Genomic DNA, 16085 nt, shown 5'->3' on the forward strand with positions numbered 1-16085 from the left:
GTGAAGAAGCTAACAGCTGCCCCTGAAAATTACAGAAATTCTTTGGAACAACTAGCAAAATTTATAAATAGATTTCAGCTGCTTATAAATAAGACTTCCCCCAATGGATGCCCCAAAGTAGATGTCTATTAAACTGCTTGATTAGATTTATTAATATGTATATATTATCTAATAATATAAGTATACATCTTTGAATATTTAATTCTTAAAAAAGATCATTTCACCTAATTCAAAGTGTAGAAAAAAACCATGAAAAAAGTTGTCAGACACCCTAGAAACCACTACACTTCAAAGCACTTCTTATATGAGGGCTAAATAAGAAAAATAATAAAAAGAAAAAGAAAAAAATACATGTTTAAATTTCAGAATGTGTGTGCAATAGTGATTTTAGAACATAACTGTATACTTGAAAAACAAAATGCAAATCTAATGGACTGCAGGTGACATTCAGCCTGGCACAAAAGGATGATACATGGTCTTCTACACCACTTAACCCTCCTGGTATCAGCACTAGGTGGAGATGGGCAGAGAGACTCGACATAAAGCCTCAGAACAAGATGGCCTGAAGTGGATTATTTAAGGCAAGCTTTGGGAGAGGACAATGAAAATGCACGTATGCAGTTCCAGGGGACGAGAACCTCACATAGGGTGTAAAAGTTGTAACCATTGTTTCAGATCATAAACTGAAAGAGGGGTTTTTCCAGTTTCCCACTTAGTTTCCAGTCCAAAGCCTCTTTACTATGGCTGCATATATGGCAGGGCAGAATTTCACTTTACTGACCATGTAACTATCAGCATGTCTTCACTGACACTAAAATTAATTTTATTCTCTGTTGAAAATGCAATAATTAATTATTTAAATGCATATTTATTTATTTATACAGTAGAAATTATTCACAGGACAAAATTTACTCACATTAAAGAAAGACTGAATCACTTTGATACCTAGTAATGAACAAAGAACCCCAACAGGATTCCTTCCTGTTGAGCATACCTTGAACGTATACTACTCTATCAGGCAGAGACCTAGAGTACATTCAGCCTCATTTTGGTACTCATGCTACAGTTTTTAACAAGTATCCATTTCCAAGGTTTGTTTATTTTTAAAAGGAATTTCATCAAAATATTTTTCTTATTTTTTCATGCTGGGATATGAATTGACCTGGCTTAAATTCAATTGTTAGCAATCAGTGTGCCAAGTACTCCCCCAGAGAGAAGACTAAAATACAGACTGAAAAACAATGTGTCACTTACCTTCCCATTTTTAGGCTGCCAGGCAAGCCTACACATGGATTTAGCATTTATCACATCGTTACACTTCTGAAGCAGTGGCCAACTTGTCACGCATGTCTGAAAACAGAATACTTAGATACTAGGTTCTCTAGAATTGCAAAAATCTCTCTGTATTGCGAATAAAAAAGATTTAAAAGTGAAGCGTAGTGAAAAGACGTAATTAGACTAGAATTGTGGAAATGATGTAATATCTCTCACCCAATATTATACAGAGTCTATCTTATTATTACAGGCAGTCCCCGGGTTACGTACAAGATAGGGACTGTAGGTTTGTTCTTAAGTTGAATTTGTATGTAAGTCGGAACTGGTACATATTGTAGGGGAAACTCTAGACAAACATTTCTCCAGAGCTCAGTTCTATTCTCCCACACCTCACTTCCCTCAGTCCTTTATTCTCAAGCTGAGGTGTCTGCTGAGAAAAGCTGCTCCGCGTCTCCCTGGTCTGCTATGGGGGGCGCTAGCTTCGCATCTCCCTGGTCTGCTGGGGGGAAGCAGCTAGTGCGGGGTTGTCTCACCCCGTTTGTAAGTAGGAATCCGATGTAAGTCGGATCCATGTAACCCGGGGACTGCCTGTATAAAAAATCATTTCCAGGTTTTATAACTTAGTGAAAATTAGGGATGTAATTTGCTGGCTCTACATTATAAAGCCTAAAATAAGCTTTATACTGCAGAACCCATAGCGAAGCCTCAGCAAGCCACCTCCCCAGGATCACAAGATTCCAAAGTGGGAATGCTTTATGCTCAGTTCAGACTTTTCTCACCTTGAGTGGAAAAGTACAAGCTCCAAAATGGTTTCAGAATCCGGTGGCTTGGTCACATGTCTTTCTACAACCAGCCAGTTTGGGTTTACAAAAGACAAACAAGACTATTCACAGGTCATTGACTTGATCACCAAGTCATTACATGTCAGGAGCATCAGTAATGGCCCTCATTAGCACATTTAGAATTATAAACAGCTCCACACTTCATATTTCTAACTTCAAATACAAGAATGATACATGCACAAAAATAGGATATACACATTTAGCAGATTGTAACTTAAAAATTGATATGTTACATGAGGCATTTTGTCTAAAGAAGCTTCAGTTACACATATTTGTAAGTTTCAGCGGGGTAGCCAAGTTAGTTTGTAACTGGAAAAACGTAAAGAACAATGAATAGTCTTGCAGCACCTTAGAGACTAACAATCTGAAGTAGATCATGCCCACGAAAGCTCATGATACCATCTACAATTCTACATGTTTCGCTAGTCTCTAAGGTGCTGCAAGACTATTTATTGTTTTTTAAGTTTCTACATATTCATAAGACAATTTTCATAAAGCATGGGAAGGCATGACACAGCCCATGTATAGTAATTCCTATTTGGAGTCCCATCCTAGAGTTAACAGGACTCAAGCAGGGTTTTAGACACAACTATGCAAGAATGAGCTCTACCGTGTAAAATTAAATTATGAGCTTTTGTTAGCAGTAAACCTGCAAATTATTTATTTCATCTGAATTAGGATTTTTAAAATGTTCATCTTTTCCATGCATTGCCAATAAACCAATCATAACACATCAAAACAAAAAGTGCATTTTAGTTAAGAACTTTCTTTTGTAAAATACACACAGTAAAATCTAAGGTTTAACACCAAAAATTGGCATTTTACCTGATCTGAGATTTTCCATATTCTGACAGACCCATCACAGCTTGCTGATGTCTGTATACGATAGAGTATTTTTTAAAATGTCATTAACAATTCATAGTAGAAGTAGAAAAAGTCATGCTGCAATTAGAAGTATAAAAGGTGTGCAGCCAGCAATAGACATATATTATCTGAAAAGTCTTTATACTCACAATAAATGCTATGATTTATATTTTATATTAAATAATATATATATCATCGTTTGAAAATATATGAAACCCTGACTTTTTCCAAAGCTGCTGTATTTACATCTTCTTCACAATGACATACTTGAAATGAGATATAATTCTTTTAAATCAATATTTTGTTTTAAATTATGTTAGTGGATCATCTTCTTCCCTGAGTAGTAAGCACAATATTAAAAAATTCACATTGAGGATGCACACGTAGGGAAGTACAGCTAAGCTTACTGGACACAGTTTGATATTCACTTGACACTTTTGATAAGCTGTACTCAGTAGAGACAACTGAAATAAAAACAATGTCCTCTGTGCCTGTGGATCATTCTATGATTTTTAAGATCCCAAAAGAAACAAAATATAAATGGCTGGAGGAAAAAGTAATACAAAGTAGAAAGTGACAGAAAAATGTTTTACCAGAAAAGCATCTTGGGGATCAAAAGACAGACTTAAGACAGGGGCATCATGTCCTCGGAATGTTTTCTGTTGGCTGCTATCAGTCACCTCCACAACTTTGATCATAAAATCACTGCACATAAAAGCAATGTACTTAATTAACCAGATTACATTAACACTGACAGGCAGGCCTTTGTTCTCCTTTAATTGAAGTAAATGTGAGTTCTCCGTTATTGATTGGTTGGAGGATAGGTGTGATTAAAAAACACCCTATCACTGAAGATTTTATGTGAAAAGCGAAGTCTTGCCATTTACTGCAATGGGAACAGGAACAGGCCATCAAAATCAGAATGCAACAATTCCACCTCCCAAATTAAAGAGGAAATGGGATGCTTTAATAAGAAATCATATAATACATGACACATATATAATATGTTATTTTAGGCTGATATCACATAAATCTATATTTTGGCTCTTAAAAAGTAGATATTTATATGGATAGATATTTAGGTTTGGATATAGATATACTTTTTTTTAATCAGTACCACAATTAACTTATCTTGCTAAATAGCTGCTACATATGCATACTAAGCTTGTTTGATAAAAAATCTTTATGAAAACTTTAATATTTAATGTAAACAATGCATTGGCTAATTTTCAAATATTTGATTTTTTGTAATACTGTGACTCAACCTACTCCATTATTAAGAATATTATAAACTTTTAAGCCATATTAGGCCCTACAATAGGATCTTGACCCAGCACTCTCCCGTACACTTGTAAAATGTAAATAATACTTCAACTGATGTTTCAGATGTAAGAAAAAAACATAACACTAGTTATAGACATTTGAGTCTCAAATTCAGTTTGGAATACATTTTTATGGTATGAACCACTTGAAACAGGATTAGAATGCACTTCCCTAACCCACCTCAGTCCCTGGAAAAATCATGGAGCAGGTCCTCAAGGAATCCATTTTGACATACCTGGAGGCTAAGAAGGTGATCAGCAACAATGAACATGGATTCACCAAGGGCAAATCATGCCTGACCAATCTAATCAACATTTATGAGAAGATAACTGGCTCTGTGGCTATGGGGAAAGTCAAGGAAGTGATATAGCTTAACTTTAGCAAAGCTTCTTATATGGTCTCCCACAGTATTCTTGCCAGCAAATTAAAGAAATATGGCTTTAATTAATGTATTATATGGTGGACAGAAAGCTGACTTGATTGTCAAGCTCAACGGATAGTGATACATGGCTTGAGGACTATTTGGCTGGACTGTAAAGGTTTTATTCAACATAAAACCATAAAATACTTGAACTAGAAGGGAACTCCAGAGATTATCAAATCCAGTCTCCTGCCATTGCGGCAAGACCTAGCACCAACTCAGTCATCCCTGATAGATGTCTATCCAACCTGCTTTTAAATATCACCAGTGATGGAGATTCCACAACCTCCCTAGGCAATTTATTCCAGTATTTAACCACCTTGACAGTGAGGAAATTTTTTCCTGATGTCCAACCTAAACCTCCCTTGCAACAATTTAAGCCCATTGCTTCTTGTCCTATCAGAGGCCAAGGAAAATAATGTTTCTCCCTCCTCCTTGTAGATGCTTAAAACTGCTATCATGTCCCCTCTCAGTCTTCTCTCTTCTAAGTTAAACAAGCCCATTTCTTTCAGTCTTCCCTCCTGGCTCATATTTTCTAGGCCTTGAATCATTTTCATTGCTCCTCATTTTTGTTGTTCTCTTTAACATCTTCATTAATGATCTGGATGATAAGATAGACTGCGCCCCCAGCAAGTTCGTGAGTGACATTAAACTGGGAGAAGGAGGTAGATATGGAGAGTAGGAACTACGTCCATAGTGACCTAAACAAATTGGAGGACTAAGCCAAAAGATATCTGATGAGGTTCAACAAAGACAAGTGCAGATTCCTACACTTAGGGTTGAAGAATCTCATGCACTGCTATAAGCTAAGGACTGACTGGCTAAGCAGTTCTGCAGAAAAGGACCTAGTGATTCCAGTGTACAAGAAGCTGGATGTAGTCAACAGTGTGCCCTTGCAGCCAAAAAGGCTAATGGCATATTGGGCTGCATTAGTAGGTTTACTGCCAGCAGATCAAGGGAAGTGATTATTCTGTTCTATTCAGCACCGAAGAGGCCACATCTGGAGTACTGCATACAGTTTCTCTCCACCCCACCCCCACCACATAAAGGATGTGGACTAATTAGAGAGTCCAGTGGAGGGTTACAAAAATGATTAGGGGTCAGAGGTACATGAGTTATGAAAAGAGGCTTAGGGAATTGGGCTTATTTAGTCTGCAGAAAAGAAGTGGTGGGGAGGGAATTTGATAGCATCCTTCAACTACCTGAAGGGGGATCCAAAAAGGATGGAGCTAGGCTATTCTCAGTAGTGGCAAATTACATAACAAGAAGCAGTGGTCTCAAGTTGTAGCGGGAGAGGTCTAGGTTGGATATTAGGGGCAACCATTTCACTGGAATGGGTAGCCTAGGGCAAGGGTGAAATCTCCATCCTAGAGGTTTTTAAGTCCTAGTTTGACAAAGCCCTGGCTAGAACAATTTAGTTGGGGTTGATCCTGCTTTGGGCAGGGGGTTGGACTAGATGACCTCCTGAGGTCTCTTCCAATCCTAGTCTTCTATTATTACGTTGTTAATGTTCCAAATGTTGTGTAGCTATTGGTTGTCCTGAATCAAAATCAAATTACCTGGATCCAGCAGCAATCTTTGTACCATCCCTGTTAAAGACAACATGGTTTGCATTTGTGGTAAAACGAGTCAGGATGCCATCAGGAGATCCTTCCGGGAATGTATGAATCTGGACAGTGTTGTTAGAAACTGCAGTAAGCAGTCTTCCATTCTACAAATGAAAAAAATACATTCTGGAATTGGTGGATCAAAGAAAAATACTTTGGTCCAAAGAACGGAAAATCACTGTGATCTTTTTCATATTTCCACAGATAATCTTGAATGATTCCAGATAAGCTTCTGGTTTTAAAAATAAACAGCATCAGAGAAATTTTCCTTCCAACTGTATTTCTTCCTCTTCTCTCAACCACCACAAAAACAAAAAAACAAAACAAAAATTTAACAGAAACCAAGGAGAAAATCTTCAACTACCAAATTCAACTCTCCACAATTTTAATTTGATTTCGCTGTCTTCCGTAAGCCCATGGTTCTTAACCAGGAGTACGCATTCCCCTCAGGATACACAGAGGTCTTCATGAGGCACATCGATTCCTCTAGAAACGTGGTGCTCAACACATGGCTATTTGGCCAGCTGAGTGGCTTCAGAACTGGCTGGACACCACAACTCTAGACATTTGCCTAGTTTTATAACAGGCTACATAAAATGCTCTAGCAAAGTCAGTACAAACTTCAGTAATAGTGCATGATGACTCACCAGGCATTGCCCGGGTCCTTCAGGGTAAGGCATTGGGGGATGTGGGTGGAGGAGGATGTGTGTGTGCAAGAGTAAGGATTGGGGAGTGAGGAGGAGCTTGGGGAGGGTCTTATATTACTGTGTACAAATGTGGTCGCCTCATCTCAAAAAATATATATTGGCATTGGAAAAGGTTCAGAAAAGGACAACAAAAATGATGAGGGGTTTGGAACGGGTCCCATATGAAGAGAGATTAAAAAGACTGGGACTTTTCAGCTTAGAAAAGAGACTAAGGGGGGATACGATAAGAGGCCTATAAAATCATGACTGATGTGGAAAAAGTATAAGGAAAAGTTATTTACTTGTTCCCATAATATAAGAACTAGGGGTTGCTAAATGAAATTAATAAATAGCAGGTTTAAAACAAACAAAAGGAAGTTTTTCTTCACACAATGCACAGTGAACCTGTGGAACTCCTTTCCAGAGGATGTTGTGAAGACTACGACTATAACAGGGTTCAAGAAAGAGCTAGATACATTCATACATAGAGGTTAGGTCCATCAGTGGCTATTAGCCAGAATGGGTAGGAATGGCATCCCTAGCCTCTGTTTGTCTGAAAATGAATGACAGGAGAGGGATCACATGAGGATTACCTGTTGTGTTCACTCCTTCTGGGGCATCTGGCATTGGCCACTGTTGGCTGACAGGATACTGGACTAGATGGACCTTTGGTCTAATCCAGTATGGCCATTCTTATAGTCCATCAGGGCCCTCTTTTCTTTCCCCCCTCTGAAGCCCCCTCCAAGAGTCAAAGGCTTGTTCTCTTCCCCGACCACCTCCCCCCACCAGCTGCCAACAGTCTGTTTTCTTTCCTCCATCTCCTTCCCAGCCCTCCAGGGGCCTGTTTTCTCTCCCTACACCTGGACCACCCCCCTAACCCTCCAAGGGCCTGAATTATTTCCCCTGGGGCTGCCCCCAGCCTGCCAGAGGCCCTTTTTCTCTCCCACCCCTCGCCCAGCACTGCAGCCAAGGGCTGGGAGGGGAGAAAGGGTTTGGGGCAGGGGCATTACTTACTCAGTGTGCTAGCAGGCTCAATGGCAGAGTCTGAGTCCTGCTGGCCACTCCCTTGGTGGTTCAGCTGCTCCCAGTGGACATTCTGTAGGATAGCTCGCCCCTGTGGACTCATTGCTCCCAGTAGCCACTCTCATATCATATCCCTCCAAACAGCAGACCCTCCCTTTGAATGTTATGGAAAACTGTCCTTTTCTCAGGGCTTCCAGTTGTCCTGGCACAATCAGTCCCTGACCTTACTTTAAGTTAGGAGAAGAGGAAACTGCATACCAAAGACAGTGGTTCTAGCTCTTACTGTTTAGGAGTTCTTGAACAAATGAACTTGCAGACAGACGGACACACTCTAAAATACATACAAGGGAAGTGAATACAAATCAGACTCCTGAAAGGGATACAGTAGCCTCAAAAGGTTGAAAACCACTGCCGTAAAATAGCTAAACAAGTTATTCCTGTAGGACCTAATCCTGTAAAGATGCTTAAATGTATGCTCTGTGAGCAGCGCTACTGGCTTCAGTAGAACCACTCATAATGCATAGGTAAGCAAGTGAATAGGTCTTTGCAGGACTAATGCCTTACAGCTTTGTGTCTTTACTAAAATTGTGAGCATAAGTCAAGAAATGGCACTAATGAGCTCTAACGAGATCTATCCAATCCTCTGCACCTGAAAGAAGGGGATTATGGGGCCTTAACTGTGGTGAGCATGAAGCAGGAAAACAAGGAGGAATTCTAGTGTTTTGATAGAGAAGCAAGAGTTCACTTCCCACCAGAAAAAAGTGTAATCAAAATATATTTAGTTTTTATGTGCCATGTTATCATGAGAGGGCACCCTTGTCCCAAATTTCACAGATTAAATGTCATTAAGGAAAGCCTGAAGATTTTTCAGACATAGTTTAACAAATGGACAGTTTGCAGAAATAAAAAACAAAAGACCATCACATTAACCTTGCCAATATTTCCTATTCAGAATGATTCCAAATTAATATAGGATAAATTGCCATAGCAAATTTTATGGCACTCTTTTATGTTTACAGAGATAATCTATTGTTAAGGAAAAAATATATCATCACTCTTTGCGTATGTATGGCAGCAGGTTCAACAAATAATGTAAGCTATAGGTTACATAACATACATAATTACAGCTGTCATGCATATTTTCCTCCAAAAGCAGAATTACCGTATTTTCAGGCATATAAGACGACTTTTTATACTAAAAAACATCCCCCAAAAATCGGGAGGCGTCTTATACGCCGGGTATAAACATACTGTAGCTTCGGCTACATACAGAACGTCCCTATTATTACCTTTTAGGCCGCTGGATATGCGGTAATAGAGTACTGTAGCTTCGGCTACATACAGAACGTCCCTGTGCTGATACTGTATGTACCGCGCTGAGCCAATCACAGCAAGCAGTGTCATCTATTAATGCATACAAAGCCTGCTCGGATTGGCTGAGTCAGAGAGGCGGGCTATTACAACCTTTGCCAATCCGAGCAGGCTTTGTATGCATTAATAGAATACACCGCTTGCCGGGATTGGCTCAGCGCTGTACATACAGTATCAGCACAGGGACGTTCTGTATGTAGCCGAAGCTACAGTACTGTATTACCGCACATCCAGCGGCCTAAAAGATTAGGGACTTTCTGTAAGTGGGTGTACAACAAATGGCTGGTAGAAAAGACCCCATCATGGCTCCAGCAAGAAGAAGGAAATTGCCTCGGAAGGGGAGGTAGTCTTATACGGCGAGTATAGGCCAAAACCTATGTTTTAACTGGAAAATTAGGGGGTCGTCTTATACGCCCAGTCGCCTTATACGCCGGAAAATACGATACATAAAGTTTATGTTCACGAATATAAATATTACATATATATATTTATGTAACAACATTCAGACTATAATCTAATGTGTTAAAAGATATCAAGTTGTACTGTACTAATTCAGACCTACTTCAAGGGAAAACCGTTTTTATTTATGAATGAATTAAGAAAGAAATTAATTTTTAAAAACAGAATTACTGGCATTAAATCTTTGAAAATGTTTTTAACACTCATACTAACAAACAAAGATATACATCTTTGAAAACAGTGGGCTAACTAATCTGCAAAAATAAAATGAGTATTCCTCAAAATTTTCTTGTGAATTTTTCAAGTTTTTGCTATGTTCAAATATAGCCTTTTTTGAAGTACACACATCAATAATTATTTATTCATTCCCCCCAAAAAAAGTTATCAAAATTTGAAGCATGCATTTTATAACTACTATAATTGCCAAATTGTATGCCACAAACTAGGGGTGTGAACATATAACCAGTTAACCAGTAAGCATCACCCTTAACGGGTGGAAATCAGCAGTCTTACTAGACAGTTTGAGAGAAGGGGGCAAAGCAGCAGCAGGGAAGGAGGGCGTGCCTTCTGTCCTGCGTGAGGCTGCCCACATGGCCTGGGAGCTGGCAGCCTAGCCTGCCCATCCCAGCCTGGGCTTGGTGGCAAAGGGGAGCCACTCCCACCCAGTGGGCTGGAATGCCCAGCCCCGTTTAATCAGTTAACCTGTTAAACTTAACATTTAACTGGTTAACTAATTAAATGGGATTACACCCTTGTCACAAACACTGTTTCCAACTTGAAGATTAACTACAAACTCCTGGGATCATTCTCTCATCTTCAAAAGATGCTGTAAAATGAGAGAACATTTAAGATTTTATACAACAAACAAACAAACAAAAACCAAAGTATTTATATAATACTTTTTCATGTAGCATAGAATAGCTTCAAAGGAATTACTATGAAAATTCTCTCAAGACAAATGAGTTACATTTTCAAAAGCTGTATTATGATGTACAGTTGACACGTTACAAGAACAGATGTAAGACATCTTTATTTTAATTATATCCAAATAATCATTCCATCCATATTTATAAAAATGTGAACTTCCTTCATGATGGATAGATATATTAGGCACTTCAATGCCTGAGCAGATTACCAGTTTACTGGATTGCTAAAATAGGTTCTAATCGGCACTCCCACAAACTACTATCATTTGCAGTGGAATAAAGATTCAAGATTCAATTTCTATCTTAGCTTTGAAAAGGTCAGAGAATCATCTTTTGGGTAGCCAAAAATCCTTAAAGCCAGACACCCACGGGTTAACAAGGGCAAAGCTTTCAGCACTACTGGGAAATAAGTTCTGTAATGTAATTTTTGATCCAGATGGTCAATCAACCACTATAAAGTCTGAGAGTGTGAGCATCATCATTAAATTACACTGTATATCCATGGTGTCCAATCAGTTCTGAAGCAGTAGCCTCTATAGTGGCTACTGCTATAGTGAACTAGCCATGTTATTCTGAAATAATGACTAACTAACTGTTCAAGCCAACTAGCCACACTCAACCGGCCAAATAGACACATGTGGCTAATGGCTAGCGTGTTGCATACCACGGCTGTATATTAAAAATAAAAATAATTTGCTGCTTCCGTTTCTCTAAGGGAATTTAAAATCAGGATGTAAATATACCCTGATGTGAAGAAGAGATAGATATGTACATTAGAGAAACTCAGCATGAGGAAAACTTCAGTATTTCTTTAACCCACTGAATGGGGTAAAGATAAATAGTCAAATCAATAAACTCTAAAGCATTTTAAAGTTCTTGAATGATTTAGCTAAATCATAAACCAGACAGACTTGTTAGCCAATTAGAGGTTTCTAGTGACTCAACATTAATCTCTCTTTTGGGAACAGATGTCAGTAGATGTGGGGGTAAAATGATATTTAAAGTAAATTGATGTATTTTAATTGCTTTAATACCTTAGCCTAAATACATTGGTGGAGTGCAGTCACTTGCACAAACTGCAAACTACTCTAAGGTAAAGAAATAATAGAAAGAATAGTAAGACATCAATATGGCTCCATCAGGAGTTCTTTGATGACCTAAAAATCAAAAATGAATCCTATAAAAAGTGGAAACATGGATTAATTGTTAAGGAGAACAAAAGAAAAGCAAAAGCACGCAGGGGGCAAAACCAGAAAGTCTAAAGCACAAAATGAGTTACACCTACCAAAGGATACAAAAGGCAAAAGTGATTCTTCAAATACATTAGGAGCAAAAGACAGACAAAGAGAAGCATAGGTTTTCTACTTAGCCGGGAAGGAGAGCTAATAGGTGACAACATCAAGAAGGCTGAGATGTTTCATGCCTATTTTGATTCAGTCTTCACTAAAAAGATAAATGGTGACCAGATACTCAACACAATTAATGTAAATACAAAGGGGAAGGAATGCAAGCCAAAACAGGAAAATAGGTTAAAGAATAATTAGGTAAGTTAAACGTATTAAAGTCTTCAGAGCCTGATTAAATTCATCCTAGGATAACTGGGGAACTAACTGAAGTAATCTTGGAACCATTAGCAATTATCTTTGACAACTCATACAGCACAGGTGAGGTCCCACCAGACTGGAGAAGGACAAACATAACACCTATCTTTAAAAAAGGAGAACAAAGAGAATCCAGAGAATTATAGACCAGTCAGCCTAAATTTGATACCTGGAGTGATATCGGAACAAATGATTAAATAACCAATTTGTAGGCACTTGGAGAATAATAGGGTTGTAAAGCATAGCCGGCACGGATTTGTCAAAAAACAAATCATTCCAAACCAACCTAATTTCTTTGACAATCTTACTGACCTAGAATATGGAGGGAAATAGTAGACATGAGATATCTTGATTTCAGTAAGACTTATGATACAGTCCCACGTGACATTCTCCTAAGCAAACTAAGGAAATGTGCTCTAGATTAAATTACTGTAAGATGTATACACAATTGGTTGAAAGACCATATTCAAGGAGTAGTTCTCAATGGTCCTCTGTCAAACTGTGAGGGTGTATTGAGTGGGATTCTCCAGGAATCAGTACACAATCTAGTATTATTCAATATTTTCATTAATAACGTGGATGATGGAATGGAGAGGATGCTTATAAAATTTGCAGTTGAAATCCAAACTGGAATGGGTTGCAAATACACTGGAAGATAGGATTACAATCTAAAGTTATCTTGACAAGTTAGAAAATTGGTCTGAAATCAACAAGATGAAATTCAATAAAGACAAAGCAATTCACTTAGCAAAGAAAAATAAAAATGTGCAACTACATAATGGGAAGTTAACAACAAGGTAGTAGGCACCAATGAAAAGAATCTGAGAATTACTGTAGATCACAAATTGCACAACAAAGTGAAGCAAATACAAAAAAGGCTAATATTCTGCTGTTCCTTTACGAGTGTCATGTGTAAGACAGAAAGTAATTACTCTACTCAGCATAGGTGAGGACTCATCTGGAGCAGCATGTTCAATTCTGGGCATCACACTTCAAGAAAGATATGGACAAATTGAAGAGAGTCCAGAGGACAGCAACAAAAATAATAAAAGATTAACAAAATCTGATCTAAGGAAACACTAAAAAACAGGCATAGTTAGTCTTAAAAAAAAACTGAGGGGGTAACCTGGTAACAGTCTTCAAATATGCTAAGGGCTGTTAGAAAGAGAAAGGGGTATCAATTGTTCGTACCCACTGAAGGTAGGACAAGAAGTAAAGGGCTTCATCTGCAACAATAAAGATTTAGTTTAGATGTTAGGAGAAACTTTCTAATTATAAGGGTAGATAAGCTCTAGAATATGCTGCAAAGAGAGGCTGTGGAATCCCCAATCACTGCAGGTTTTTAAGAACAGATTGGACACACATCGGTCAGGGATGGTCTAGGTTTACTTGGTATTGCCACAGTGTAGGGCAGGACTGAGCAAGATGTGGCCCGAGGGACAAATCCAGCTCGCCTAACACTTTGATCCGGCCTGCAGACTGCCTCTGGCCACTTTCTATTTATACCCTGCTGCTAGTGCCAACAATTTTCCAGCAGGATCCTAAGTAAATGGCTTATGGCTCATGGTCAGGGGCTGGAGCCACAAGCCCCTTAAATAGCTGCAGCAACCACAGGTGACTTCCAGGCAACGTGGTAGTAGAGGGACTAAGAATCATTGCTGCTATATAAAGGGCTCGCAGCTCCTGACACCACCACCTGGGTTGCTGCCACTATTTAAAGGGCTCGTGGATCCAGCCCCTGCCAGAGCAGTGTTATGACCAGGAGCCCTTTAAATAGCTGCAGCATCCACAGGCGGTTCCCAGGCAACAAGGTAGAGGTGAGGCCAGGAGCTGCATGCCCTTTGCTGTTTTTACTTCAAAGTCTTTGGACAACTCTGGAGGGAGGCTAGTCCCAACCCGACCCCTTGCAGGGATAAAGCTGGCCTGTGACCAGTACCATAATTCATTAAGTGACCCCCCCCCCAGCAAAAATTATTGCCCACCCCTGGATTAGGAGTATGTTTTGATATCACAAGGTCCCTTCCTTTCCTGCATTTCTATAATAAAGACAGATCCCTTTTAATCTCATGTAAGACGTGTCTGTGAAAAAATTAAAAAAATTAGCTTTCAACAAATACACTAGCATTTATGTAAGAGAGTGCAATGAGTTATATGTGTAACATTAAATCAAGTTATTCCCGTGGTCCCCAACCTGGTGCCCACGGGCGCCTTGGCGCCCGCCGGGCCCTTTACATGCACCCGCAGAGCAATCTGGGCTGGCCCCGCCCCCGGGTGTGCGGCAGGTGCCAGCCCCGGGCGCATGGCTGGCCCCGGCCCCAGGTGCGCCGCGCGTGCCGGTGCCGACCCTGACCCTCGCCCCCGGGTGCGCCGCACCAGCCCTGGCCCCGGCGGCGCCGCGCGGAACCTGGGCAGCCCCTGCCCAGGATCGCAGCACATGCCGGTGCCAACCTCGGGCGTGCAGCGCATGCTTGGCCCCGCCCCCAGTCACGTGGCCTGTGAGCGGCCCCGCACCCATACGCACAGCGCGTGAGCAGCCCCGCCCCCAGGCGCCCGGCAGCCCCAAAACGTTGGGGACCACTGAGTTATTCATTTGCTAAATCCAATGTCATTCTATTCCCAGTTCTGTAAATATTCCAACACGTTTAACTTTATGCACAACAGCATTCCATTGAGTTCACACACATGAAGTTAAGAACCTGATGACAATTTTACAGGATCAAAGAATATCTCAGCACCTGTACTGCACACTTCATAGGAAATGTTAGACTAATACCTTTAAAGCAAATGAATATGCTTTTTCTCCCACATTAATGGATTTAGGATCATCATCATCCAGGTTTTCCCAAATCCTAACATCTCCATCACTGCCACAAGTTACAATACAGCTGTTAAGAAAATGATAAAATCATTATTAACATTTCTATATAGCGGGGTTATGATTTCCTCAGCCTAAAATAGGGAGGGAAATGTTTAAAAAATTCACATTTCTATTAAAAGAAATGCATTTTATAAATATTTATTGGTCAAATAATATGAGAAAGACTCATACAACATGAAAACCTTGCAATTCTGGTAATACAATACAATAATTTAATCTAAGTCTACTAACTAGGTATGCCTATCCCTCTTTTGTATCTGCCCTTAAATACTCATACACTCACCAGCCAGTTAATTTTCAGCATCTAGGGCAGAGTTTCCCAAATGGTGTTCTGCGGAACCCCAGGGTTCCGTGAAGTGACAATAAGGGTTCCACAAAAAAATTCCATCACAGTAACGTTTTATGATTTTTAAAATAATAATATTATGTGATTGTTGTTTTTAAATATGTACAATTAAACTAAATGTTGATCTCATGACCTTATTCAGCATTTGTTTATTATTATCCTTACTTATTTGTGGTCTACTTTTTCAGCTCCATATATTAGACTGCTGTTATTAGAGGTTCCACAAAATTCTTTCAAGTTTAAAAGGGTTCCATAGCGAAATAAAATTGGGAAACACTGATCTAGGGGAAATTTTTCAACAGCACAAAGGAAAATTAAGAGCTCAATTTGCACTGACTTTTACAAGGAGTTAGGTGTCCAACTGCCCTTTTGTGCTTTTGAAAATCTACTCCCATCTTATCAAAATGTTGACATCTGAATGTGCTAATACACACTTAACTGAAACTGAGATGTCTGTATAGGA

The 16085-nt window shown here is 39.4% G+C and overlaps 1 protein-coding gene across 2 annotated transcripts in view; it reads right to left on the reverse strand.

Annotated features, from left to right (window-relative positions):
- The window catches only part of WDHD1 (WD repeat and HMG-box DNA binding protein 1), a 56645-nt gene that overhangs the window by 32774 nt on the left and 7786 nt on the right, over positions 1–16085 (reverse strand). For both annotated transcript variants that reach the window (XM_089778290.1, XM_006120118.5), the window contains exons 3-7: positions 15172–15283; positions 6285–6436; positions 3575–3686; positions 2943–2993; positions 1255–1350 (exon numbers count right to left, since the gene is read on the reverse strand). In XM_089778290.1, coding sequence (XP_089634416.1) covers positions 1255–1350; positions 2943–2993; positions 3575–3686; positions 6285–6436; positions 15172–15283 — 523 coding nt within the window. The remainder of the gene's footprint in view (positions 1–1254; positions 1351–2942; positions 2994–3574; positions 3687–6284; positions 6437–15171; positions 15284–16085) is intronic.

The sequence above is a fragment of the Pelodiscus sinensis genome, chromosome 5, assembly GCF_052426305.1.
Source record: "Pelodiscus sinensis isolate ZL-2025 chromosome 5, ASM5242630v1, whole genome shotgun sequence".
Taxonomy (NCBI): Eukaryota; Metazoa; Chordata; order Testudines; family Trionychidae; genus Pelodiscus; species Pelodiscus sinensis.